This window comes from Drosophila virilis, unplaced genomic scaffold (assembly GCF_030788295.1).
Source record: "Drosophila virilis strain 15010-1051.87 unplaced genomic scaffold, Dvir_AGI_RSII-ME tig00001479, whole genome shotgun sequence".
NCBI lineage: Eukaryota > Metazoa > Arthropoda > Insecta > Diptera > Drosophilidae > Drosophila > Drosophila virilis.
The window spans coordinates 501,525-528,377 of NW_027212837.1; the positions used below are offsets into that span (position 1 = coordinate 501,525).

The window sequence follows — 26,853 nt, forward strand, 5'->3', positions numbered from 1 at the left end:
GCTACCTGAATTTCCATCGATAGTATAAATATTTTATAAATTTTAGTAAGCATATGTGTTGAGTTAAAAAATAAAACATCATGGCAGGGATAATAGCTCCAAGCGGTGGAAACCAGCCATTTATTGATTGTAATGGACAACTAAACGATGACCAACTACTTGGTATTTTTGTAAATTTTTCGGCAAGCCTGGACGTTTTGGAAAAGGATCTGCACTCTGCTATTAGAGCACACAATTTTCGGTCGTTGTCCACTGAAGAGCAAGTGAAAGTTGACACTTTCTTGGTTTATGTGAACAGTACGTTATTTTGGATGTACCTTAAACTACAAGGATGTGATTTGTCGAAGGTATAAGGAATTTTTATAATTACAAATTGTATTATTTGACACAACAATAGTAGTCAATTCAACTAAACAATGACTTAAAATTTATGCATTGATTAACGAGGAATTAGAATGGACGTTTCGCATCGAGCTTTTATTATGATTAATATTTAATAATTGGAGTTGGTTTGGAAACGACAGTAATACAAAAACTCAACTTACCGTAGCAAACAACACGTGCGTAACAAGAACAAGTTTCTTGACGGGAGTTCCCAACTAGGGCGTACCCAATAACACCAACCAACACTAAATGCAGCTCGTTTGCTTTAGCAGTAAAAAAAGTAATTTAAAACAAAATTCCCTCGATAGGAATTACACCTTGAATAGACAGCATAGCAAGAATTTATTCTCAAAATAAAAATTCAAGAAAGAAGCGCCTGAATGTACATACATATGTGCTCATGCAAACAGAAATTCTTGCAACTTGCGCTATCTGCCGCAAACACGTGGAAATATCATCACACGCTTTCTTTAATTACTTTTGTGTTTTCTTACCGGTCTTTATAAAATTTGCAGCAATAGTTCTTATTGAGCTATAAAAAATGTCAAAACATCAAATATAGTTAAATTGTGAGTGTTTAGTTCCAGTTTACTTATTTATTCGATTTATAGCTGTGTGGCGTGGGTGACGATAGCTATCAAATGAAAGATTCTTTACCTGTATATACTATTCTATAGATTTCAAGTTTGGTGATTGTACCTCTTAAAACCTAGGGGATATGCTCATAAAACATAAATCGGAAAGAAACTCGTACTTGCACGGTCACAATGAGGATCTATGTACGTTCCAACTGTCTTTATCTTAGAGGTTCTGAGAAACCCATGCGTTCATGGTTATGGACAGAGAGATGAGCATGTCTAAATCGACTTGGCTATTGATGCTGATCAAGAATATGTATACTTCATGTGTTCGCAGATGCTTCCTTTTGCCAGTTACATCAATTTGCACAAAAACATTATACCCCTTTTGCTCAATGGGTTAAGGTAGAAAGGTAATAGTTATATACGACCAAATGCGCAAATTACGCTAAGGCAGCGTGCTTCTTTGGTTGCGCCACAATGTTGGAAATTTCATGTTGAATAACATATTTTTTGTCATTGTATTCAAATGTGTGTCGTAAATAACTATTTTATTTTATACGCTGAACTCATTAAAAATGAGTAAAATTAGTATAATGTAATAACACATATATATTCAAAACGCAAAGCACGCCAGAGCTGTTTCATGTCTATATTCAGTGTCTTTATTTCAGATACAGAGTGGAATATTCACTCCCAGCTTTTATTACAGTTCTAAAACTGGCGCAAAGTGGTTAAGGTTAGGCAGCGCAGAAAACTCAATTTTTTTCTTGTCGTCAGTTTTGATCGCTGAAAGGTAAGTGCAAGATTTGAGGACAGAAAACTTAGTGCAAAGAAAACGAACAGATAATGCCACTGTGTTTGTTACTGGTTTCTTTGTCGTACCTACAAGGCACAGGCGTAGAAATAACAACATAATTTGGGTAGTAAATTGTTGTTCCAGAGCCGAGTCTGGGCTCAAGCAGGTAGAAAATTCACATCCAGCAGGACATGGCATTCAGATCAATGGGTTACGCGCACGGCGCTCCAACATTCATATATTAAGAAGTCACATTTCATAGAATTTTATTTTATGTGATGTTAAGTATATATTTCTACCTTTATTAGGTAAATCTAAATAATTTATGAATAGGGTTCTTTATAGTAAATAATTTATTAACATAATCATTGTAATCATTTTTAATACAAAATGATCGCACGCAAAAAGCCTAGGGCTGTGATGTCAGATGTGCAACAGAATATTGTAATCTTCTTAAGTTTATAGACTTCCCTTGGCTTGGCAGACATATACATATATGCAGATTTGCACCAATATGTGTGAGATGATACACACATACAACTATTTGGCGGGTCGCGGCATTGATGTCCTTATTTTTGGAAATGGTATATAATTTTTCAATAAAATAAATATTAATAATTTTACCAATAGTTGCACACTAAATTTGAAATTATATATTTCATAGACCTTGGATAAAAATGTATACATATATAAGAAGGTTTGTGCTATTTGATTACATTACTTATGATTAGTAAAAATAGCCTATTTTGGGAAAGGGTTTCTTGCTGGTGGAAAAATTAAAACTGATTCAAATCTGCCGAGCTGCTTACGAGTTGAAAGTGAGTGGAGAAGAAGGATACATGAATTTGCGTATTATGAGCATAGCAGGAGTTAGAACCCGCAACAATGAGTTAGAAGGGTGCAGAAGCTAAGATCATATGCTGTAGTCTCAAACCAAAAAGGGAGAACTGTATTGTTTTTATTGTCGAGTCGTTTGTTTTGATTATGGTTGTTGTTGTTGGTTCTTATGAATAATGTTCTGAAGTTGTAATTAAATTTCGGGCATCGGCAACAAAGTGCCGCATACTATATATTTGAACACAGGTTGTTCATTTAAGGCAGTTATTTTTTATTGATCGTCATTTTTGAAAAAGTGTAAATATATTAAAATTTAAAAATATGCAATGTTAAGATTATAAAAATAAAAAATTTGAATAGAGAATTATAAAAATTAGTTATGAAGAATTTTTTTGTTTTGTTTTGGTTGATCATAAATTTATAAATAAATTATAAATTAGTGGGTACGAATATTTGTATACAATGAAAATTAAAATTAAATTTCTTTTATTTGATTTGCAATAATTAAAAAACTAGTAAAAGATTTAATGATATAGATTTTTTTTGGTACTTTTCTTTATATATATTAACAACAATTTTTTTTGCTATTTAAGCTTAACATATATACCAATGCCAATTATTACTTATGGCCACACTACAACACTATGATATGAAAGTTTTTAGTCTATACTTATTTACCTTTTGTTCTTTGCTTGATATTATGATATTATCGTTATCTTCTATCTTTTTTACTTTATGTGGTCGTATATATTTAAAATCAAGCTTATTACCATGTTTCGTTTCTTAATAAAACTTTACATCCTATTTTTAATTCTATGTCATTTACTTTCTTATAATATAGAAGTATTTTTTTTCTTATTCTTTTTGAGCATAATTCTAGTTCTTTTATATACTAACTTTAACCTATATTTTGATTCCTTAGTGTATATACAGTATGTCAATAAGTATATAAGTATGTCAAAAAAAAAGGCTTTTTTTAGGTTTAGTTGAACATAAATGTTTTTTAAAGTGGGAATATTTTTAAATATCTAATTTATTTCGATTCGCGATTTTTCCTAGAACAAAACACCAGAAAAATGTTTAAATAACTTTATCTAAACATTTTATGGAGTTAAAAAACTACCAAGTAAGAGGTTCTAGTCGGGAGCTTCCGACTAGGGTATACCCTGACCTCTCTAATTTCAACACCACATAAATTAAAAAAAAGTTCCCTTGGCAGGGTTTGAACTCGCAACTGACCGCATTACTTGCTGTCGACACTACCCAACAGCCACACCAGCAAAAAAAAAAAAAAGAAAATAATATCCCCGGTAAGGCTTGAACTCGCGACACACCGCTAGTTATGCCTCTACTCAGCAGCCACAAAAATAATTAAGTAGTTATGAGAAAAAATGGAACTAAAATAGCATTTCAGAAAAAAGTCGCAATTGCAATGCTGTTGAAATGCTTAGCAGACGCGCATGAATGTGTGTGTACATGTATACACAAATTCTTGATGTTATATATCATGTTTGTTGACTCTGGCTCTTATTATTTACCCAATTTGCTCGAAAAACATAATATCGATATCGATTTTTATCGATTGCTTGGAAACGGAGTAAGATATCGATTATCAGAAACAAACTCGATCTGCGTAGGCACTAGGAGGACCTGCATCTAAAATTCAAGTCTCTAGCTCTTATAGGTTCTGAGATCCTTGCGTTCATACATACGGACAGACGGACATTGCTAGATCGACTCAGCTGTTGATGGTAATCAAGAATATATATACTTTATGGGGTCGGTGATGCTTCCTTCTGCCTGTTAAATATATTTGCATTTTGCACAAATACAATATACCCTTTTACCCATTTTTTATGGATTCAGGGTGTAAAAATATTCAAATTTTATGCTGCCAATAAAGTGTTACAGCTACGGTAAATTGTTTTGCAGTTCGCTTTTGGACAATCCCGTTAGATTTAGACCCATGCGATTTTGCTTATCTTGTGTCTTCGACTTTTCTTATAAATTTCTATTGCAATTTGCAACGATTGGATTCCATTTAGTTAAAAATAAATTGCCAGGAACAAAATATAACTTTTGAAGTCGCTCAGCTGGTCCATTGTAACTACCAGGTGGGACGTCAAGTCTCGGAACTGGCTGATATCACCAAACACTTTCTATTGGATTCATATCCGTGGTGTGGTGGAGTGTAACAGAAGAAATCATCTGCGGTCGGAGTGAAAGTACATATATATCATGATCAGCATCAACAGCCGAGGCGATTTAGTCATGTCCGTCTGTCTGTCCGTCCGTCCCTATGTATGAACGCAAGGATCTCAGCTGTAGGTCCTCCTAGTCCATGCGCAAATCGAGTTTGTTTCCGATAATCGAAAACTTAGTCCGTTTCCAAGCAATCGATAAAATCGATATCAAGCTCCTGTTTTGTGAGCATATTGGGTAAATAATAAGAGATAAAGCCACCGAAAGTGCCATGTTTAATCTTGAATAGTATATATATATCAAGATCTTTCATTTTATACCCATCGCCACCTCCCCGCCTCATAGCTATAAATCAATTTAATAACCCAACTTATATTGCCCACCAATTTAAGCCACAATTTTAATGCAATTAACCTTTTTAAAATACACAAATATTCTATGGTACAATAAGATGTACTGTAGAAAATTTCATTAAGATCGGTTTTTGTTTTGCTTTCCGGTATTTTAACTGCGCACGTGTTTGCGACGCAAAATCCAAGAATTTCTGTATACATGTACACACACATTCATGCGTGTCTGTTTCGACTTCGATTGTATTGTTTCCACTGCTCTTATTTTAATTAGTTCATTTTTTAAGAATAATACTCTATTATAGATGTGACTGTTGAGTAGAGACGGTGGCATGTGGCGTGGCATGTCGCTAGTTCGAGCCCTACCGAGAAAGTTTTTTTTTTTTTGGCTGGTGTGTCTGTTGAGTAGAGACGGCGGCAATTAGTGCGGTTAGTTGCGAGTTCGAGCCCTGCCAAAGGAACTTTTTTATTTTTGTTTATGACTACAAGCGAGCGCGTAGCGCGTGCTGTATTTAGTGTTGGAATAAGAGGGTTCAAGGGATGCCCTATTCGGGAACTCCCGACTAGAATCCCTTGTTTGATCTTCTTTTATTAGGGTCACCGGATTGAGTAGCGCTACTTTTAACATTGTATTGCCCATTTGTTTGAAATATCTATTGAAACTTGTTCAAAGATATTTCCCCACGGTGCCATTTTAGTAGGCTGATTTGATGCAGGTTGCAAGCCTTTGGAAGACCTTAATTAAGTTCAAAATTCCATTAATATGTATAACGCTAACTTCATATCTTGCAGTTATTTTCTTTCCATGTTGAAAGAAACAACATTTTTTTTACTTGCAAGGTTACTACATTATATACGTTGGGCTTTGTAGCTTTTTCTATAGATTGCATAACCAATTCTATTTCTTTATCTCCAGCGCAGGTTTTTTGTCTACTTTTTTATCTGGTAGTGACTTTCATTATGTTTTTGGTAATGTCTTGTAGTTCTTTGATGGTTGTTCTTGATAACGCATCTATTAAATAATTGTCTTTTCCCTTTAGATACTCAACTGTGAAGTCGTATTCTTCTAATGCGTGCGGCATGCGTGTTAATTTTGAGCTAGGATTGATCATTGAAAACAAATATGTTAATGTTCTATGGTTTGTTCGGACTGTAAATTGTTTGCAATAAATGTATGGTCGAAAATGGGTAATTGCCTAGTGTATTGCTGTTAGTTCTGTTTCTGCTGTACATTTATTACTTTCACCCTTATGGTTTTGAGTTTGTTTACTTGCATCAGATATTATGCCAAATTCTTTGCTGAAATCTGGGTATTGTAACAATATTGGGCTCATTAAATTTTTTCTTAAACAATGGAAAGCTTATTTGTATTTGTATAAATTTGTATTGTACAAAATTGTATTGTTTTCTGTGCTGAGTGTATATGCTGCTATTTTAATTGGTTTTCTTTTGTAGTTGGTTTGGCTGTTGAGTAAAGACGGTGACAAGTAGCGTGGTCCGTTACTAGTTCGAATCCTATTCAGGAAACCATTTCTTTACATTTATTTATGTTACTGCTAAAGCATGCGAGCGCCTAGCGCGAGCTTGAGTACCTGTCGGTGAAAAGATTTCAGGATATACCCTATTCTGAAACTCCCGACTAGAGCGTCTTTATGTGTTGAATGTTAATAAGTTACAAAAGAGGTACTAAAAAGGGTATGAAAAAAGTAAAGGAATTTGAAACAGACTTGGGAAATCTTCTCTCTTGGGATATTTGTAGCCTGTCCGGCATGCTTAGTCCTTACTCATAGATGGAAACGGTTGGTGAGTTCCCGAAATCATTCTAAAAGCAAGGATCTTATTGGAGGTAGAGAGAGCTCTAGAGAGAATATGTGGTTCAATACACGAAATGAGATGTGGAATGTGTGCACGTAGATCGACGTGAAAGGCTTCGTAACAGAAAAAGAGAATTAATGTCGACAATAATTACTACCTTATGTAGAAAGGCAACTCCGAGGATTGTGTGTGTTTTTAGCGCCCGAAATACAGAAATCACAAAAAACATTAAATCTTGTCAAATTTGCAAGGGACAGACAGGCAGGCAACCAACAAACACACAAGCGCATAAATTGTAATATTCATATACAAAATATGGAAGTATGCGTGAATAGCGAGTCCAAAATGTTTTAAATCCATACATGGCAACGCTAAGGTACCCTTTCCAACGATAACGAGCCAAAATGGAAAAATTTCCCAACGACGTGGCAATCCCTTTTATTATTTTATACTACTAGTCCCTTTAATTTTAATTTTAAACCGAGCTTAAAATAAAAACTAACCCCTAGATCGTTAACTATAAGTACATGTTGCAAAAGCCTTTTTTCGATCGTATAGCCAACACGATAAGTCCTAGTATGATTAATGGTCATAAACATACACTTTAAACAATTCAGATACAATTGTTTGTTCCACCACCAGAGTTTCAATGAGTTCAAGTCATCCTGTAGATGAGGGTGATGTATAGGGTTAGTATACACAAGCAAAGTGTCACATCTTCGTACAAAAGTACATGAGTATGTGATATAACAGAAGGGACATCATTTATAAAAAGATTAAATAGTAAGCGTCCAGGATGACTATCTTAATGTACACCCGAAGTAATGTGAAACTGCTTCCCATCTTTTAAATAAGAAGAAATCCAACCGAATTTCCAATAAACATTTGTGCAGATTTGTTATATTTCCAAAGAGATGGAAAGACAATAGAAGGAATATTGCCAGGCCCGGGTGAGTAAGAGGAATAGAAAATAATAGGAGCGATTTTAGAAATAGACGAAAAAATATTATAAGCGTAACACATATTTTTAGGGTAAATTGATTACAAAAATCAGTAATCTGCCCTGTGAAGAAGGGCAAAGTAGAAGATTTACGCTTCAAGTATGCAAAATTATAAAGTTGTCTCGGATTTTCAGCAAATTGTCTTTTGCAAAGAGTTAGATAATTCTAATGGCATTGAGAATTCATAAAAAATAAGTTTGATATGTTAAAACTTTCGAAATACTTAGACTTAATATTTTTGTACCCTGAACCCATTAAAAAAGGGTATATTGTATTTGTGCGAAATCCAAATGTATGTAACAGGCAGAAGGAAGCATCTATATTCTTGATCAGCATCAATAGTTGAGTCGATCTGGCCATGTCCGTCTGTCTGTCCGTCGGTCCGTCAGCCCGTATGTATGAACGCAAGGATCTCAGAACCTATAAGAGCTAGAGACTTGAAATTTAAGATGTAGGTGCTCCTAGTTCCCGTGCATATCGAGTTTATTTCCGATAATCGATAACTTACTCCGTTTCCAAGCAATCGATATCGATATCCTGTTTTTTTTTGGCAATTTTGGTAAATAATAAGAGCTAGAGTCACCAAACTTGACATATAGCTTCTAAAATAGAATATATATGCATTTGATGTTGGAAGAAGAAGGTTCAGGGTATCCCCTAGTCGGGAGCTGCCGACTAGAACCTCTTGTTTAGGTTTTATGGTTCGGAAGCAAACCAGGGAGGCCTAGAAGACGCAGACAATGGGATTGAATGGCGCATAAATTCATATAAAACGGAATCAAGGGCGTATAAAAAAATTGCAGCAGTTCACAAATCAAAGTCATATAAGAAAGGCCAATCAGTAGCATAAATACCTTGATTGATCAAGGAATATTTTCCATTGTGAAAGCAATGGCGTGGCTTGTTGGCCACTATTTAATAAGGCCAATAAGATCAAATGTTCTTTTCAAATGATTAGAAATTAAATTGATTTGAACTTATGAAAGATCTAGGAAGCAGTTTACAAAGACCTGCTCTGCTAAAGGTACAAGGTAATTATTGGCGGTGAATAATGACCAATAGAGGCTCGGTAAAATCACCCAACACGATAGGAAGGTCATTACCACACACTTGATTAGAAACTTCTTTAATACAAGTAATTTGTTTTATGTAAACTGGAATTTCAGAAGAAGGTGGGATAGCTGAGCATGTGATATAAATAAGACGTGAAGGAAAATCAACTGTAACTAAGACAATCTCATCATCAGTAGGTTCAGAGTGGAGAATGGATTTAACGGCTATTCGAAAAAAGTACACTGTCAGATATGATTGAATTAAACTATGTTTCTGAGAATGAGGTATCAAAATTATATGAAATGATGTTTCGCATAAGTAAGCGCTGATCATTAGCATTTGTATAATTTAGTAGTCCGATCCGACATATGTACTGACAGATGACTCGGAGGTGTCACATTTCCGCTATAGAGGCTTTGCGATCAGCTGGTGCTTTATTGACTCCATTGTTTACTTGACTTAAGCCGACTAAGCAATAATCATTCATACTTTATAATGCTTTTGGCGAATTTTTATTATTGAATCTTTATTTAATAAGCTGGCTCGAGGTCCGGGGTTCAGTTTATTAAAAACAAAAAAAAAACATCAGTTTTGCCGATCTTAAATTGTATAATTGTTAAGTTGGCCGGCTCGAGGTCCGCTTATTTTTTTACCCTGAACCCATTAAAAATGGCTGTAAGATATATTGTGTTTGTCCAAAATCCAAATGTATGTAACTGGCAGAAGGAAGCATCTCCGACCCCATAAATAAATATATATATTCTTGATCAGCACCAATAGCCGAGTCGATCTGCCATGCCCGTCTGTTTGTCTGTCCGACTGTCCGTATGTATGAAGGCAAGGATCTCAGAACCTATAAGAGCTAGAGACTTGAAATCTTAGATGTAGGTGCTCCTAGTGCCCTCGCAGATCGAGTTTGCTTCCGATAATCGATAACTTACTCTGCGTTCAAGCAATCGATAAAAATCGATATCGATATCCTGTTTTTTGGGCAATTTTGGTAAATAATAAGAGCTAGAGTCACCAAACTTGACATATAGCTTCTAAAATAGGGTTCAGAATATCCCCTAGTCGGGAGCTTCCCACTAGAACCTCTTACTTGTTTATTAAAATAATGTAATGTTGTTCTTGCTGTAAGATTGTTGTTTCATCAAAAATTGGAGTGTGGTTGCTTTTCGTACAATGGGTCATTAGTGCTGCTTTCTGTATATTATAATTATGTCTTAATTTGAAGCCTGATTTATGCTGGATAATCATTGTTTTTAGTTTAGATTTTCATTCTGCCTGTTACATACATATGCATAAACACATTATACCTTTTTTTCCTGTTTTTATGACAAGGCACCAACAATATTGCTACATCAAGAACAACACTTCAACAAACAGCATACATTAATAAAGCTACACAACAAACTAAAGAGTAAACTTAAAAAAATACACATAAAATTACGCTCTCTTGTGTAGACACTTATTAATTATCCAAAGAATTTCAATCTTCAAGTCAAGAAGCGCAGACGTATGCTAAATGTTTAATTTATTGTTTAAATTCATTTATTCTAATGTTATTTATTTATTTGAATGTTAGTGCCCTGAAGACGGTTGCCGATAAGCAATCGAATATCGGATAAGTATAGAATAAAGCCAATTTTTTTTTTACTTTTGTTTTCAATAAACTAAACCCTGGCCCTCGAGCTAGCAAATTAAAATACAAAAAAAAATTATAATTAAATTGTTTATTAAAAAAAATTTTAATGACTGATAACTTTCCCTAGCACTATATTTTACACGATTTGCGTCGAGCAAGAGAAATGCTAGCACGCGAAAAGCAAACGAACAGTTCGAAGGCAGCACCACGCTTAGACATAGCAGCGAGTAAACGGTTTATTGCTGCAGGAATGCACACACGATTTGTAGATATGGAAGGCGTCATGGTTACTGAAGCTCAATATACGCGTAGCCTGACGGAGGCAAGCGGCTCCAATCTCCAACAAACAATTTGAATTTGGAACATGAAAACCGTTGAATAAAAAATATGTTTAAGTAACAAATAAGTTAACCCCGTAACTCTTAAATGGTCTTACAAACTATGTACAAATAAATTGCTGTATATACTATATACTTACGCAGGAATATTTTGCTAGATTAATATAATTGCGGATAGGTTGCAATTGGATTTAGAATAACGAACGCGGAATAAAATTTCTTATCTTTGAAATGTTTGCTTTATGTCGGGCAGAGACTTTACCACCGCATACAAAGCAACGAACCTACTCTCGAAATGTTAAAATAATAAGTAAACTAATCTATACCTACACTTACAATATTGATAAAAGGGAGTCAATACAATCTTTGTACGTAGTGCTCGCTAATGAACAAGAGTTCTTCGACTTTCCCTATGAAGAGAAAGACAAGTGTTTATTTTACCTTTCACTGAGAAAATTCATAAGTGTTTATGTGAAGAAGAGTCTACATTAGGATATTTAAGATACACCTGAGGTGTATTCTGTGAAGGTGATATTTCGCTGTCTAGTTTAAGTCGTCTCTTCTCTTCGCAATTGCTGTAGTTGTTGCCATTTTCCGAGGCCCTGCAAAACAATTTGCGCGACCCGTTTTCGTTTGGCAAATCACTTCATGTACCGCGCAAGATCGCACGTATTCATACACTCAATATGGCCAGAATTGACTGATGAACAGTTGTCTGCCTTCCGTCGTTGGTACCTAATAGCAGCTGCGAAATTCGATGGTGCGTGCGCAGCAACTTTTATAAATTAGCATCCAGTAGCATATAAGCTTTTTACCTACCTAATAATATAGTTCACACCTGTAAGTTATGTGATTTTTATACCCTGACCCCATTAAAAATGGGTATATTGTATCTGTGCGAAATCCAAATGTATGTAACAGGCAGAAGGAAGCATCTATATTCTTGATCAGCATCAATAGCCGAGTCGATCTAGCCATGTCCGTGTGTCTGTCCGTCCGTCCGTCCGCCCGTATGTATGAACGTAAGGATCTCAGAACCTATAAGAGCTAGAGACTTGAAATTTAAGATGTAGGTGCTCCTAGTTCCCGCGCAGATCGAGTTTATTCCGATAATCGATAACTTACTGTTTCCAAGCAATCGGTAAAAATCGATATCGATATCCTGTTTTTTTTTTTGGCAATTTTGGTAAATAATAAGAGCTAGAGTCACCAAATTTGACATATAGCTTCTAAAATAAAGTATATATATGTATTTGATGTTGAAGGAAGAGGGTTCAGGGTATCCCCTAGTCGGGAGCTCCCGACTAGAAACTCTTACTTGTTTCAATTGTAGATGTTGATGTTGTATATTCAGACCCTCGTCACAAATGCTGAGATTGGTAAAGTTGTATATTATGTTCGGGAAGCAACTAGCCTTCAAAATCACTGGCCTTGTGCCTCAGAAATGAAACAATTAGTAACGGAGTGATAACGACAAGTGCCGTATATTTGAAGAAGTTTTTCCTACAAAGTTGGTTATAAACCAAACTAGAATTAAAACATTGAATTAGATCTGAACCCTAAGGCTAGGCGCATAAGTCTTAGCTACTATATCCGGCAAGCCGATTGGGCATACTCCAACACTGTCGCATGCGACATAGGCAAGTGTCAGGTTACCGCTGCTGGCCGCAGTGGCCGGGCACTGAACTCGTAGCTCAGCAGAATGTCGTATTAAAGCAAAGTGCACTGCAACATTCTTGTGTTCTTATAAACAAAAGTGTGTTCTTATGACATAAATATGAAGTGCAATTCTTAGGTGTTGACTACTCCTCTCTCAAGATTTTGACCGTTCTCGGTTATTTTATAGCTGTTAATAGTTTTTATTCCACCTTCTGTACTTCCTTCGATGCTTGCCTTCTCTTTACAATTTGCCAAACGATGTGAAAGCCAATGCCAACGACACTGAGGATGATGCCTGCTGCAATCCAAATCTTATAGCTTATAATCTTAGCACTGGATCGTGGCTGATGATGCTGAGTAGAGGCGACCCTGCCACTTCTGGCGATTGGTTAACATCTCGCGCTGGCTTACATGTTTTGTGCTTTTGATTATGGCCGAAGAGAGGAATGTGGGGGGGTGTGTCCAGTTTGTAGTAATCTCTGGACTATCGTCTGTGCTGACCTTGCCAGCACTCTCGTTGATAATGATAATACCGTCATCGACTTGTGTGATGGGCTATAGATGGTGCGTGCGGCAAAGCACTGTGCTGCCGGCGTGCAGTGCTTGTGCGCAGGTGTCTTGCGCTGCCAATTTACAGACAGCGGCGTAGGTCGCCGTTACTCATTCATTGACCGCTAGAATGTCATTGTCGCATTCGGCTATGGTATCATCTTGTAGCTGTAGTGTGACGTGTTGGTGTGCCACCGGAAAGATGCTGATTTTCTTGCAAAAGAGCTGGACCCTGGGATACGCTATTAATATATGGACAATGTTTTCGGACTGGAGGACCTTGACTTTATTTCGACAGGATGTTTATTTATAATTGATTTTAAATCATCGTGGTCAAATATTGTGGGATTTATTATACCCGCTTTGGCTAGTGTAATTGTAAGTATCAAGTTTATTTGATTTATTAGTATTATATTTCTTACTAATAGTGTTTCATATAAATGCGGTGTGTTTACCAATTAATTTCTTTTACATTTCATTATTTCGTTCACCGTGTCGGTGAGTTTGTTAATTTGTGTCTGTGTTTGTGTATTAACTACCTGCCTATTGTTCGCATCAATCAACTTTGACTCGGACCACCTTACATTTTCGAGTTCAGAGGCGTCTGGCCTGATATTAATTTAAGTGCTGAACCCAAGAAATCTAAGCTCCTTGCCATTCTGTGGTGCACTTTTACTACGGACAATAGATTTCTGATATGATCTGTATCCACGTCAAGTAGTTTTCGTATGTGCGACTGAGAGAATAATTTGATTTGTTTTAAAGTTTCATCTGTTATGGTAGAGAGGTCTGTTAAATTGCTTGAGTGCTTCAGAAAATCACGTTGCTCCTGTACCATTACCTTTCCGTCGATTACCGGGATATAGTTGGAGCGGGAGTAGTCGATAATCCGACCCTGTATTACTCCTTACACTTGGAGGATTGCAAGCGAAATCCTGTACAAATAAAATAAGCAAAGAATGGAAATTGTTCAAAATAATACGCAGAAAACAGCAGTAATGACCCATTGTATGAGAAGAAAACCACACAACAAATTTTGATGCAACAACAATCTTACAACAAGAACAACACAAGCGACACACACCAGAAATGTTACAGATAATTAACACAACAAAGGACAAACGACTAACTACAAGAAGGCCCCGAAAATTGCGCTCACTTGTACAGACACCTTTTGAACAGCCAAACAGACTCAGTTCAAATTTCCGCGTCATAAAGCGCAGACGTGTAAAATAATGTGTCAATTTATTGTTATATATATTTTATTGTTAACTGTTTTTTGTACCTTGTTAGTGCCCTAAAGACGGTTTGCCGATGCGCAACAGAAATATATAAAAATTAATAAAATTGTTTTCATTGTTTTATTAAAACAAACCCAGAGTCCGAGCCAGCCACCTAAACAATTATTTTGTTATAATCTATATTTTATCGATATATTTCTGCTGCAAATCGGGAACTATCTTCAGAGCACTAACCAAGAGACCACAAAGAAATTAGACGCGAAATTAAACAACATTTGACCAAAAACGACTTCTCACAGAATGTAATTAATACATTTTTACATAGACAACAATGTAGAACACAATAGCCTACAGAACTTGTCAAAATATATATGTCTTGAATACATGTACCACAATTATCAGTACGTCTCACAAACTCAGACTACTACAACAAGCAAGAAATAAAAGTAGCACACAACCCTACGAAAACATTACAACAAAATTTTCAACAAAACTACAATACATAGAAGTAATGTAATTTACAAAATACATTGTTGCGGGGTCACCAACAATAATTTCAATAGAGTGTAAACTAAAAACAATGATAATGCGACACAAATCGGACTTCAAATTAAGAATTCTCGAATTCGCGACAGACCGCACAACCTCTACTCAACAGCCATACCAATAATTGTGTCTTATTGAATTAAAATATCAGCACAAAAAATAATCGCAATCGCTGTTGACAAATTTCGCAGCAGATGCGCATGAATGTGTGTGTGTACATGTATACAGAAATTCTTGGAATTTGACCCCATCCAATTGCGCAGTAAGACACATAACTTATGGGATTTTCTTAACCAATCTAAATAAAATGTTCTACGGTACATCTTATTGAACCATTAGAACATCTTATTGAACTCAAAAAGAAAATTGAATTTAAAATGGGGCTCAAATTCATGGGCAATATAAGTTGGGTTATTAACTTGATTTATAGCTCTGCGGTGGTAGCGGGAAGGTGGCAATAGGTATCAACTGAGAGGAACTTGATATATATATATATATATATATATATATATATATATAAATTAAGATCCTTCCAGTCCTGTAGTGGATGAAGATTAGGTTGAGAGGCGACTGTGCCTCTTATTGCTGGCCTCGGGTTCAGACAATAAAACAAATTGCTTAACGGCCAAGTGCCGGAGTGAATATTTATTTAAGCGACTTATTGGAAGAGCGCTGAATTCAAAACTAAAAACTTAATACACAGAATATTTCACTTAAGCTAAGCCAAAACTCGCATCACGCCACAATGTCATGGTCGGCAAGCCGACTCAGCAAAATCTTAGGCAATAACGGAAACTCTCGCAGCAAAACAAAAGTGTCCGGTTACCGCCGCTGACCATTGCAGTTATAGCGCGCTGATACAAAGTATGCAGTGTCGTAATTGCGAGGGCTGTTCCTTAACTTATGAAGCACGCGATAGCGAGGGTTGATTATAAACTTATGAAATATCCTATATTAAGTGTTATGTGTTAACTACCGGCGACGACTTCTCGTAACTGCTTCGCAGACTCCAATGCGTCGATGATCCGCAAAAGAGTGAGGCCAATGCAGATTAAAGCACAGCATATGGCTCCAATGATGAATGCCACACGATAAGCTTGATCAGTTCCGGCGTCTTTTTTGAATTGCTGTATCACCTCCAAATTACGTTCACTCAAACGATAAAGGTAAGGGAGGCTGAGGACATCTTGGCTGGCAGTGATGTTCAGCAAGGGAGAATTGGCAATACCCGGGACTCTATTGCGTACGTTGTTGTGATTGTAAAACAGAGTCCCGTTAATTGCGACTCGGTCTCCGAACGTGATGAGATGCGTGCCTTGTACCTGGATCTCAGTGCCGTTGTCCACCTGAATCCTTGCGGACCCGTCGTTGAGGATGATGATTCCGTCAACTACGTGGGTGATTATTTCCACGTTGCTCGGCTGGATCTCGCAATGTGCCGTTCCACCTGCATGGAGCTCTTTGGCACATGAACTCTCTAATGCCAGACGATAAAATGTGGCTCCAGGTGAAGCGGCGCAACTCAGCAGTATGTGGGTTTCTCCATCGCATTCGGCTATGACGTTGTCAAACAATCGCAATATGAAGTTCGTGTGGACGACACGATAAATCGTAATTTTTCTGCAAGCTTTCTTAATCTTTGGAAATTTAATTATAAAATGTATAGTGTTAATGGATTAAAGAACTTTTACGGACGCAACGGACATAAGATCTCCTATGGGAGTGTTGGTGGGTTCCTCTAGCCAAATTGATTTCAAATCTCAGTGGTCCAAAATGCTAGCCTTCAATGTTAGCCTTCGCATGAGTAATAGCAAGCATTAAATTTTGTAACTCCATCATCAGCATTCTTTTTCTAGTCATGGCTAATAAATGGCTAGTGTCAACTTGTGAGTTTTTGGTTATCTTGAGAACTTTATTGACAGTGATTGGTAACTGGTAAAGCTGGTCTTGAACTCTAGTGTTTATTTCTATTTGCCTATTGTTAGCATTTGTGTCTTTCTAAAAATGTTTTTATTTCACCTTTCCCAACTTTCACTGAGAAAATACATAAGTGTTTTGTGAAGAAGAACGTACAATAAGATATTAAAGAGGTGTATTCTGTGAAGGTGATATTTCGCTGTGTGGTGCCCTACCAGGTAGGCGAACAACAGTTTAAGCCATCTCTTCTCTTCACAATTGCTGTAGTTGTTGCCATTTTCCGAGGCCCTGCAGAAGAATTTACGAGACCCTTTATATATATTAGCAAATATGGATGCAGAACAGGCTTTATGTGGCAATCTTTTTCACGTGTAAACACAATAGAGTGAGCCCAATTTTATGGCAGTGGCTCGTAACCAACCAGGAGCGGCGTGAGTTGCCCCTGATTAGGCAAGTCCAGAAAACATGTGTAGATTTAGTTAACGTATTGTCTCGATAGTGGGTCTGTTATCCAGAAGTACTATAAAGATTTGACCAATATCATCTAGGTACTATTTAGAAAAGATCACAATATTTTTCATTTAATGTTGAGGCCTTGGTAACAAGCACCTGCAGTTTCCGCATTCTCTTCTGGAGCTTGTTTACCTCTAATATGTTCAGCGCCTAGCACACCGACTTTGGTCACAGCTCATTGAAGGATCTCGATAGCTATCCCGACGACTGTTCGTATTGTCTCCTTGTCTTTTTCCAGGATGGTTTACCGCGCAAGATCACGCACGTATTTATACACCCAATATGGCCAGAATTGACTGATGAACAGTTGTCTGTCTTCCGTCGTAGGTACCTAATAGCAGCTGCGAAATTCGGTGGTGCGTGCGCAGCAACTTTTATAAATTAGTATCCAGTAGCATATAAGCTTTTTACCTGAATAATATAGCTCACACCTGTAAGTTATGTGATTTTTTCAATTGTAGATGTTGATGATGATTCAGACCCTCGTCACAAGTGCTGAGATTGGTAAACTTGTAGATTATGTTCGGAAAGCAACTAGCCTTCCAAATCACTGACCTTGTGGCTCAGCAATGAAACAACTAGTAACGGACTGATAACGGCAAGTGCCGGAGCAGTATATTTGAAGAAGTTGTTCCTACAAAGTTGGTTACAAACCAAACTAGAATTAAAACATTGAATTAGATCTGAACCCTAAGGCTAGGCGCATAAGTCTTAGCTACTATATCCGGCAAGCCGATTGGGCATACTCCAACACTGTCGCTTGCGGCATAGGCAAGTGTCAGGTTACCGCTGCTGGCCGCAGTGGCCGGGCACTGAACTCGTAGCTCAGCAGAATGTCGCAGTAAAGCAAAGTGCCCTACAACATTCTTGCGTTCTTATAAACAAAAGTGTGTTCTTATGACATAAATATGAAGTGCAATTCTTATGTGTTGACTACTCCTCTCTCAAGCTTTTGACCGTTCCCGGTTATTTTATAGCTGTTAATGGTTTTTATTCCACCTTCTGTACTTCCTTCGATGCTTGCCTTCTCTTTACAATTTGCCAAACGATGTGAAAGCCAATGCCAACGACACTGAGGATGATGCCTGCTGCAATCCAAATCTTATGAGACCCAGAGGCCTTCAATTCGTCCTCGAAACTTCTGATGACGCGCAAATTGCGGTTGTTCATCCTTTGTAGTTGGGGCATGCTTAGCACTGGATCGTGGCTGATGATGCTGAGTAGAGGCGACCCTGCCACTTCTGGCGATCGGGCTAACATCTCGCGCTGGTTTACATATTTTGTGCCGTTGATTATGGCCGAAGAAAGGAATGTGGGGAGGTGTGTCTAGTTTGTAGTAATCTCTGGACTATCGTCTGTGCTGACCTTGGCAGCACTCTCATTGATAATGATAATACCGTCATCGACTTGTGTGGTGGGCTTTAGGTGGTGCGTGCGGCAAAGGGCTGTGCTGCCGGCGTCTAGTGCTTGTGCGTAGGTGTCTTGCGCTGCCAATTTACAGACGGCGGCGTAGGTCGTCGTTACTCATTCATTGACCGCTAGAATGTCATTGTCGCATTCGGCTATTGTATCATCTTGTAGCTGTAGTGTGACGTGTTGGTGTGCCACCGGAAAGATGGTGATTTTCTTGCAAAAGAGCTTGACCCTTGGATACGCTATTAATATATGGACAATGTTCTCGGACTGAAGAACCTTGATTTTAGACGCTTCGGTTGGGTTAACTATGGGAATTTCGACAGGATGTTTATTTATAATTGATTTCAAATCATCGTGGTCAAATATTGTGGGGTTTATTATACCCGCTTTGGCTAGTGTAATTGTAAGTATCAAGTTCGATATTTGATTTATAAGTATTATATTTCTTACTAATAGTGTTTCATATAAATGCGGTGTGTTTACCAATTAATTTCTTTTACATTTAATTATTTCGTTCAACGTGTCGGTGAGTTTGTTAATTTGTGTCTGTGTTTGTGTATTAATGACTACCTGCCTATTGTTCGCATCAATCAAATTTGACTCGGACCACCTTACATTTTCGAATTCAGAGGCGTCTAGCCTGATATAACCTTGAGTGCTAAATCTCGGGAACCATCTTCAGAGCACTAACCAAGAGACCACAAAGAAATTGGACACGATATTAAACAACATTTGACCAAAAACGACTTCTCACAGAATATAATTAATACATTTTTAAATAGACAACAATGTAGAACACAATAGCCTACAGAACTTTTCAAAATATATATGTCTTTAATACAAGTACCACAATTATCAGTACGTCTCACGAACTCAGAATACTACAACAAGCAAGAAATAAAAGTAGCACACAACCCTACGAAAACATGACAACAAAATTTTAAACAATACTACTGTCTGGTTACGCAGCCAAAACAACTGGAGCGACTTCGCAACTGATAAGAGCAGCATCTTAATTTTATCTTATAATACTCGCTCTGCAAAACAAGGGCCTAAATTTCGCTCTTAAGAATTCATTTACATAGAGCTGCCGCTCTTCGCTGTAACAATCGTTTTATTGCCCTAGCTTTACTTATGCGAAGGCCTCGATGCTGCGCATCGCGTTAGTTAAGTTCGTTCGCTTCATGCATTTGGTACGCATCGGCCACTTGCATTACTCAAAATTATAACTAATAATTGTCTCTTCGCTAAAATTGGCACGTTCTTATTCGGGTTCGCTTGCCTATATACAAACTATTGTTCTTAAATAATAAGCACAGACCAATTCGGGTCTGCCTGCTTCTCGTAACTTTAAGAAATATAAAACAATTTTGAACACAAAAAATAAATAGTTCAATCTTTCTATTTGTGAAAGCTATTGAAAAAGCTCAATAGCGCAACAACTACAATACATAGAAGTAATGTAATTTACAAAATACATTGTTGCAGGGTCACCAACAATAATTTCAATAGAGTGTAAACTAAAAACAATGACAATGCGACACAAATCGGACTTCAGATTAAGAATTCTCGAATTCGCGACCGCACCACCTCTACTCAACAGTCACACCAATAATTGTGTCTTATTGAATTAAAATATCAGCACAAGAAACAATCGCAATCGCAATGCTGTTGACAGATTTCGCAGCAGATGCGCATGAATGTGTGTGTGTGTACATGTATACAGAAATTCTTGGAATTTGACCCCATCCAACTGCGCAGTAAGACACATAACTTATGGGATTTTCTTAACCAATCTAAATAAAATGTTCTACAGTACATCTTATTGAACCATCAGAACATCTTATTGAACTCAAAAAGAAAATTGCATTTAAAATGTGGCTCAAATTCATGGGCAATATAAGTGTGGTTATTAACTTGATTTATAGCTCTGCGGTGGTAGCGGAAAGGTGGCAATAGGTATTAACTGAGAGGACCTTGATATATATATATATGTATGTATATATATATATATATATATACTAGTCTAAAAGCAATATATCAATTATTTTACTCTAGCTCTTATTATTTACCAAAATTGGTAAAAAAAAGGATTTTGATGTCGATTTTTATCGATTACTTGGAAACGGACCAAGTTATCGAATATCGGAAAATCTGTCTCTAACTGCTATAGTTTCTGATATCCTCGCGTTCATACGTTCGGATAGACGGATGGACGGTTAGACAGACAGACGGACGGATATGGCTGGATTGATTTGGCTGTTGATGCTGATCAAGAATATATGTATGTACTTTATGGGATCGGTGCTTCTATCTTCTGCCTGTTTCATATATTTACATAAATACATTATACTTGTTTTACGCATTTTAATGGGTTCAGGGTATAAAATTAGCACCAATGACCGACTGTATGACAAGGAAACAACAATAATCCTGCAACACTTCAACATACAGCATACAATAAAATAGCTACACAACAAACTAAAGAGTAAACTTAAACAAATACACATAAAATTGCGCTCGCTTGTGTTGAGACTTATTAAATAGCCAAAGAATTTCAATCTCCAAGTCAAGAAGCGCAGACGTATGTTACATGTTTAATTTATTGCTTAAATTAATTTATTTTAATGTTATTTGTTTATTGTTTCTTGGTGTTAGTGCCCTGAAGACGGTTGCCGATAAGCAATCGAATAAAGCCAATTTTTTTCAATTTTTCAATTTTCAATAAACTAAACCCTGGCCCTCGAGCTAGCAAATCAAAATACAAAAAAAATTAAAATTAAATTGTTTATTAAAAAAATTATTTAATGACTGATAACTTTCCCTAGCACTATATCTTACACGATTTGGGTCGAGCAGTTCGAAAGCAGCACCACGAACAGTTCGAAAGCAGCACCACGCTTAGACATAGCAGCGAGTAAACGGTTTATTGCTGCAGAAATGCACACACCATTTGTAGATATGGAAGATATATGCAAGCTCAATATATGCGTAGCCTGACGGAGGCAAGCGGCTCCAATCTCCAATAATCTTGGAACATGAAAATCGTTAAATAAAAAATATGTTTAAGTAACACAAAGGTTAACCCCGTAAAATAACAGTGTTGACTCTTAAATGGTCTTACAAACAATATACAAATATATTGCTGTATATACTATATATTACGCAGGAATATGTTGCTAGATTAATATAATTGCGGATAGGTTGCAATTGAATTTAGAATAAAGAACGCGGAATGAAATGTTTTCTGTTTGAATTGTTTGCATTATGTCGGTCATGGACTTTACCACCGCATACAAAGCAACGAACCTGCTTTCGAAATTTAAAAATAATAAGTAAATAAATCTATACCTACATTTATTATATTAATAAAAGGGAGTCAATACAGTCTATTGTACCTAGTGCTCGCTAATGAACAAGAGTTGTTCGACTTTATGGCAGTGGCTCGTAACCAACCAGGAGCGGCGTGAGTTGCCTCTGATTAGGCAAGTCCAGAAAACATGTGTAGATTTAGTTAACGTATTGTCTCGATAGTGGGTCTGTTATCCAGAACTACTATAAAGATTTGACCAATATCATCTAGGTACTATTTAGAAAAGATCACAATATTTTTCATTTAATGTTGAGGCCTTGGTAACAAGCACCTGCAGTTTCCGCATTCTCTTCTGGAGCTTGTTTACCTCTAATATGTTCAGCGCCTAGCACACCGACTTTGGTCACAGGTCATTGAAGGATCTCGATAGCTATCCCGACGACTGTTCGTATTGTCTCCTTGTCTTTTTCCAGGATGGTTTGCTTGATAATGATCACGTTTGCTTACAGGACGATGGAGGTGTTCGTTTGACAAATCACTTCATGTACCGCGCAAGATCACGCACGTATTCATACACCCAATATGGCCAGAATTGACTGATGAACAGTTGTCTTTCTTCCGTCGTTGGTACCTAATAGCAGCTGCGAAATTCGGTGGTGCGTGCGCAGCAACTTTTATAAATTAGTATCCAGTAGCATATAAGTAGCATCGTAGTCAAATATTGTGGGATTTATTATACCCGCTTTGGCTAGTGTAATTGTAAGTATCAAGTTTATTTGATTTATTAGTATTATATTTCTTACTAATAGTGTTTCATATAAATGCGGTGTGTTTACCAATTAATTTCTTTTACATTTCATTATTTCGTTCACCGTGTCGGTGAGTTTGTTAATTTGTGTCTGTGTTTGTGTATTAACTACCTGCCTATTGTTCGCATCAATCAACTTTGACTCGGACCACCTTACATTTTCGAGTTCAGAGGCGTCTGGCCTGATATTAATTTAAGTGCTGAACCCAAGAAATCTAAGCTCCTTGCCATTCTGTGGTGCACTTTTACTACGGACAATAGATTTCTGATATGATCTGTATCCACGTCAAGTAGTTTTCGTATGTGCGACTGAGAGAATAATTTGATTTGTTTTAAAGTTTCATCTGTTATGGTAGAGAGGTCTGTTAAATTGCTTGAGTGCTTCAGAAAATCACGTTGCTCCTGTACCATTACCTTTCCGTCGATTACCGGGATATAGTTGGAGCGGGAGTAGTCGATAATCCGACCCTGTATTACTCCTTACACTTGGAGGATTGCAAGCGAAATCCTGTACAAATAAAATAAGCAAAGAATGGAAATTGTTCAAAATAATACGCAGAAAACAGCAGTAATGACCCATTGTATGAGAAGAAAACCACACAACAAATTTTGATGCAACAACAATCTTACAACAAGAACAACACAAGCGACACACACCAGAAATGTTACAGATAATTAACACAACAAAGGACAAACGACTAACTACAAGAAGGCCCCGAAAATTGCGCTCACTTGTACAGACACCTTTTGAACAGCCAAACAGACTCAGTTCAAATTTCCGCGTCATAAAGCGCAGACGTGTAAAATAATGTGTCAATTTATTGTTATATATATTTTATTGTTAACTGTTTTTTGTACCTTGTTAGTGCCCTAAAGACGGTTTGCCGATGCGCAACAGAAATATATAAAAATTAATAAAATTGTTTTCATTGTTTTATTAAAACAAACCCAGAGTCCGAGCCAGCCACCTAAACAATTATTTTGTTATAATCTATATTTTATCGATATATTTCTGCTGCAAATCGGGAACTATCTTCAGAGCACTAACCAAGAGACCACAAAGAAATTAGACGCGAAATTAAACAACATTTGACCAAAAACGACTTCTCACAGAATGTAATTAATACATTTTTACATAGACAACAATGTAGAACACAATAGCCTACAGAACTTGTCAAAATATATATGTCTTGAATACATGTACCACAATTATCAGTACGTCTCACAAACTCAGACTACTACAACAAGCAAGAAATAAAAGTAGCACACAACCCTACGAAAACATTACAACAAAATTTTCAACAAAACTACAATACATAGAAGTAATGTAATTTACAAAATACATTGTTGCGGGGTCACCAACAATAATTTCAATAGAGTGTAAACTAAAAACAATGATAATGCGACACAAATCGGACTTCAAATTAAGAATTCTCGAATTCGCGACAGACCGCACAACCTCTACTCAACAGCCATACCAATAATTGTGTCTTATTGAATTAAAATATCAGCACAAAAAATAATCGCAATCGCTGTTGACAAATTTCGCAGCAGATGCGCATGAATGTGTGTGTGTACATGTATACAGAAATTCTTGGAATTTGACCCCATCCAATTGCGCAGTAAGACACATAACTTATGGGATTTTCTTAACCAATCTAAATAAAATGTTCTACGGTACATCTTATTGAACCATTAGAACATCTTATTGAACTCAAAAAGAAAATTGAATTTAAAATGGGGCTCAAATTCATGGGCAATATAAGTTGGGTTATTAACTTGATTTATAGCTCTGCGGTGGTAGCGGGAAGGTGGCAATAGGTATCAACTGAGAGGAACTTGATATATATATATATATATATATATATATATATATAAATTAAGATCCTTCCAGTCCTGTAGTGGATGAAGATTAGGTTGAGAGGCGACTGTGCCTCTTATTGCTGGCCTCGGGTTCAGACAATAAAACAAATTGCTTAACGGCCAAGTGCCGGAGTGAATATTTATTTAAGCGACTTATTGGAAGAGCGCTGAATTCAAAACTAAAAACTTAATACACAGAATATTTCACTTAAGCTAAGCCAAAACTCGCATCACGCCACAATGTCATGGTCGGCAAGCCGACTCAGCAAAATCTTAGGCAATAACGGAAACTCTCGCAGCAAAACAAAAGTGTCCGGTTACCGCCGCTGACCATTGCAGTTATAGCGCGCTGATACAAAGTATGCAGTGTCGTAATTGCGAGGGCTGTTCCTTAACTTATGAAGCACGCGATAGCGAGGGTTGATTATAAACTTATGAAATATCCTATATTAAGTGTTATGTGTTAACTACCGGCGACGACTTCTCGTAACTGCTTCGCAGACTCCAATGCGTCGATGATCCGCAAAAGAGTGAGGCCAATGCAGATTAAAGCACAGCATATGGCTCCAATGATGAATGCCACACGATAAGCTTGATCAGTTCCGGCGTCTTTTTTGAATTGCTGTATCACCTCCAAATTACGTTCACTCAAACGATAAAGGTAAGGGAGGCTGAGGACATCTTGGCTGGCAGTGATGTTCAGCAAGGGAGAATTGGCAATACCCGGGACTCTATTGCGTACGTTGTTGTGATTGTAAAACAGAGTCCCGTTAATTGCGACTCGGTCTCCGAACGTGATGAGATGCGTGCCTTGTACCTGGATCTCAGTGCCGTTGTCCACCTGAATCCTTGCGGACCCGTCGTTGAGGATGATGATTCCGTCAACTACGTGGGTGATTATTTCCACGTTGCTCGGCTGGATCTCGCAATGTGCCGTTCCACCTGCATGGAGCTCTTTGGCACATGAACTCTCTAATGCCAGACGACAAAATGTGGCTCCAGGTGAAGCGGCGCAACTCAGCAGTATGTGGGTTTCTCCATCGCATTCGGCTATGACGTTGTCAAACAATCGCAATATGAAGTTCGTGTGGACGACACGATAAATCGTAATTTTTCTGCAAGCTTTCTTAATCTTTGGAAATTTAATTATAAAATGTATAGTGTTAATGGATTAAAGAACTTTTACGGACGCAACGGACATAAGATCTCCTATGGGAGTGTTGGTGGGTTCCTCTAGCCAAATTGATTTCAAATCTCAGTGGTCCAAAATGCTAGCCTTCAATGTTAGCCTTCGCATGAGTAATAGCAAGCATTAAATTTTGTAACTCCATCATCAGCATTCTTTTTCTAGTCATGGCTAATAAATGGCTAGTGTCAACTTGTGAGTTTTTGGTTATCTTGAGAACTTTATTGACAGTGATTGGTAACTGGTAAAGCTGGTCTTGAACTCTAGTGTTTATTTCTATTTGCCTATTGTTAGCATTTGTGTCTTTCTAAAAATGTTTTTATTTCACCTTTCCCAACTTTCACTGAGAAAATACATAAGTGTTTTGTGAAGAAGAACGTACAATAAGATATTAAAGAGGTGTATTCTGTGAAGGTGATATTTCGCTGTGTGGTGCCCTACCAGGTAGGCGAACAACAGTTTAAGCCATCTCTTCTCTTCACAATTGCTGTAGTTGTTGCCATTTTCCGAGGCCCTGCAGAAGAATTTACGAGACCCTTTATATATATTAGCAAATATGGATGCAGAACAGGCTTTATGTGGCAATCTTTTTCACGTGTAAACACAATAGAGTGAGCCCAATTTTATGGCAGTGGCTCGTAACCAACCAGGAGCGGCGTGAGTTGCCCCTGATTAGGCAAGTCCAGAAAACATGTGTAGATTTAGTTAACGTATTGTCTCGATAGTGGGTCTGTTATCCAGAAGTACTATAAAGATTTGACCAATATCATCTAGGTACTATTTAGAAAAGATCACAATATTTTTCATTTAATGTTGAGGCCTTGGTAACAAGCACCTGCA

General features: G+C 37.1%; 1 protein-coding gene and 1 long non-coding RNA gene across 2 annotated transcripts; both read left to right on the top strand.

Annotated features, from left to right (window-relative positions):
• Window positions 1-34: 34 nt before the first annotated feature.
• On the top strand, window positions 35-11,137 carry Rrp47 (Ribosomal RNA processing 47). The gene is made up of 2 exons (XM_002058773.4): window positions 35-347; window positions 10,792-11,137. The coding sequence occupies exons 1-2, from the start codon at window positions 81-83 to the stop codon at window positions 11,017-11,019; spliced, it is 495 nt and encodes a 164-aa protein (XP_002058809.2). The 5' UTR covers window positions 35-80; the 3' UTR covers window positions 11,020-11,137.
• LOC116649910 (uncharacterized) lies at window positions 3,511-10,354 on the top strand. The gene is made up of 3 exons (XR_011417240.1): window positions 3,511-5,579; window positions 6,067-6,119; window positions 6,191-10,354. It is a non-coding gene; the product is annotated as an uncharacterized lncRNA (long non-coding RNA).
• Window positions 11,138-26,853: the final 15,716 nt, after the last annotated feature.

Coding starts and splice junctions, on each gene's coding strand:
- Rrp47 (XM_002058773.4), top strand. CDS start 81: ATGGCAGGGATAATAGCTCCAAGCGGTGGAAACCAGCCATTTATTGAT. Junction 348..10,791: donor AAGGATGTGATTTGTCGAAG/GTATAAGGAATT, acceptor AACTTTCCCTAG/CACTATATTTTACACGATTT.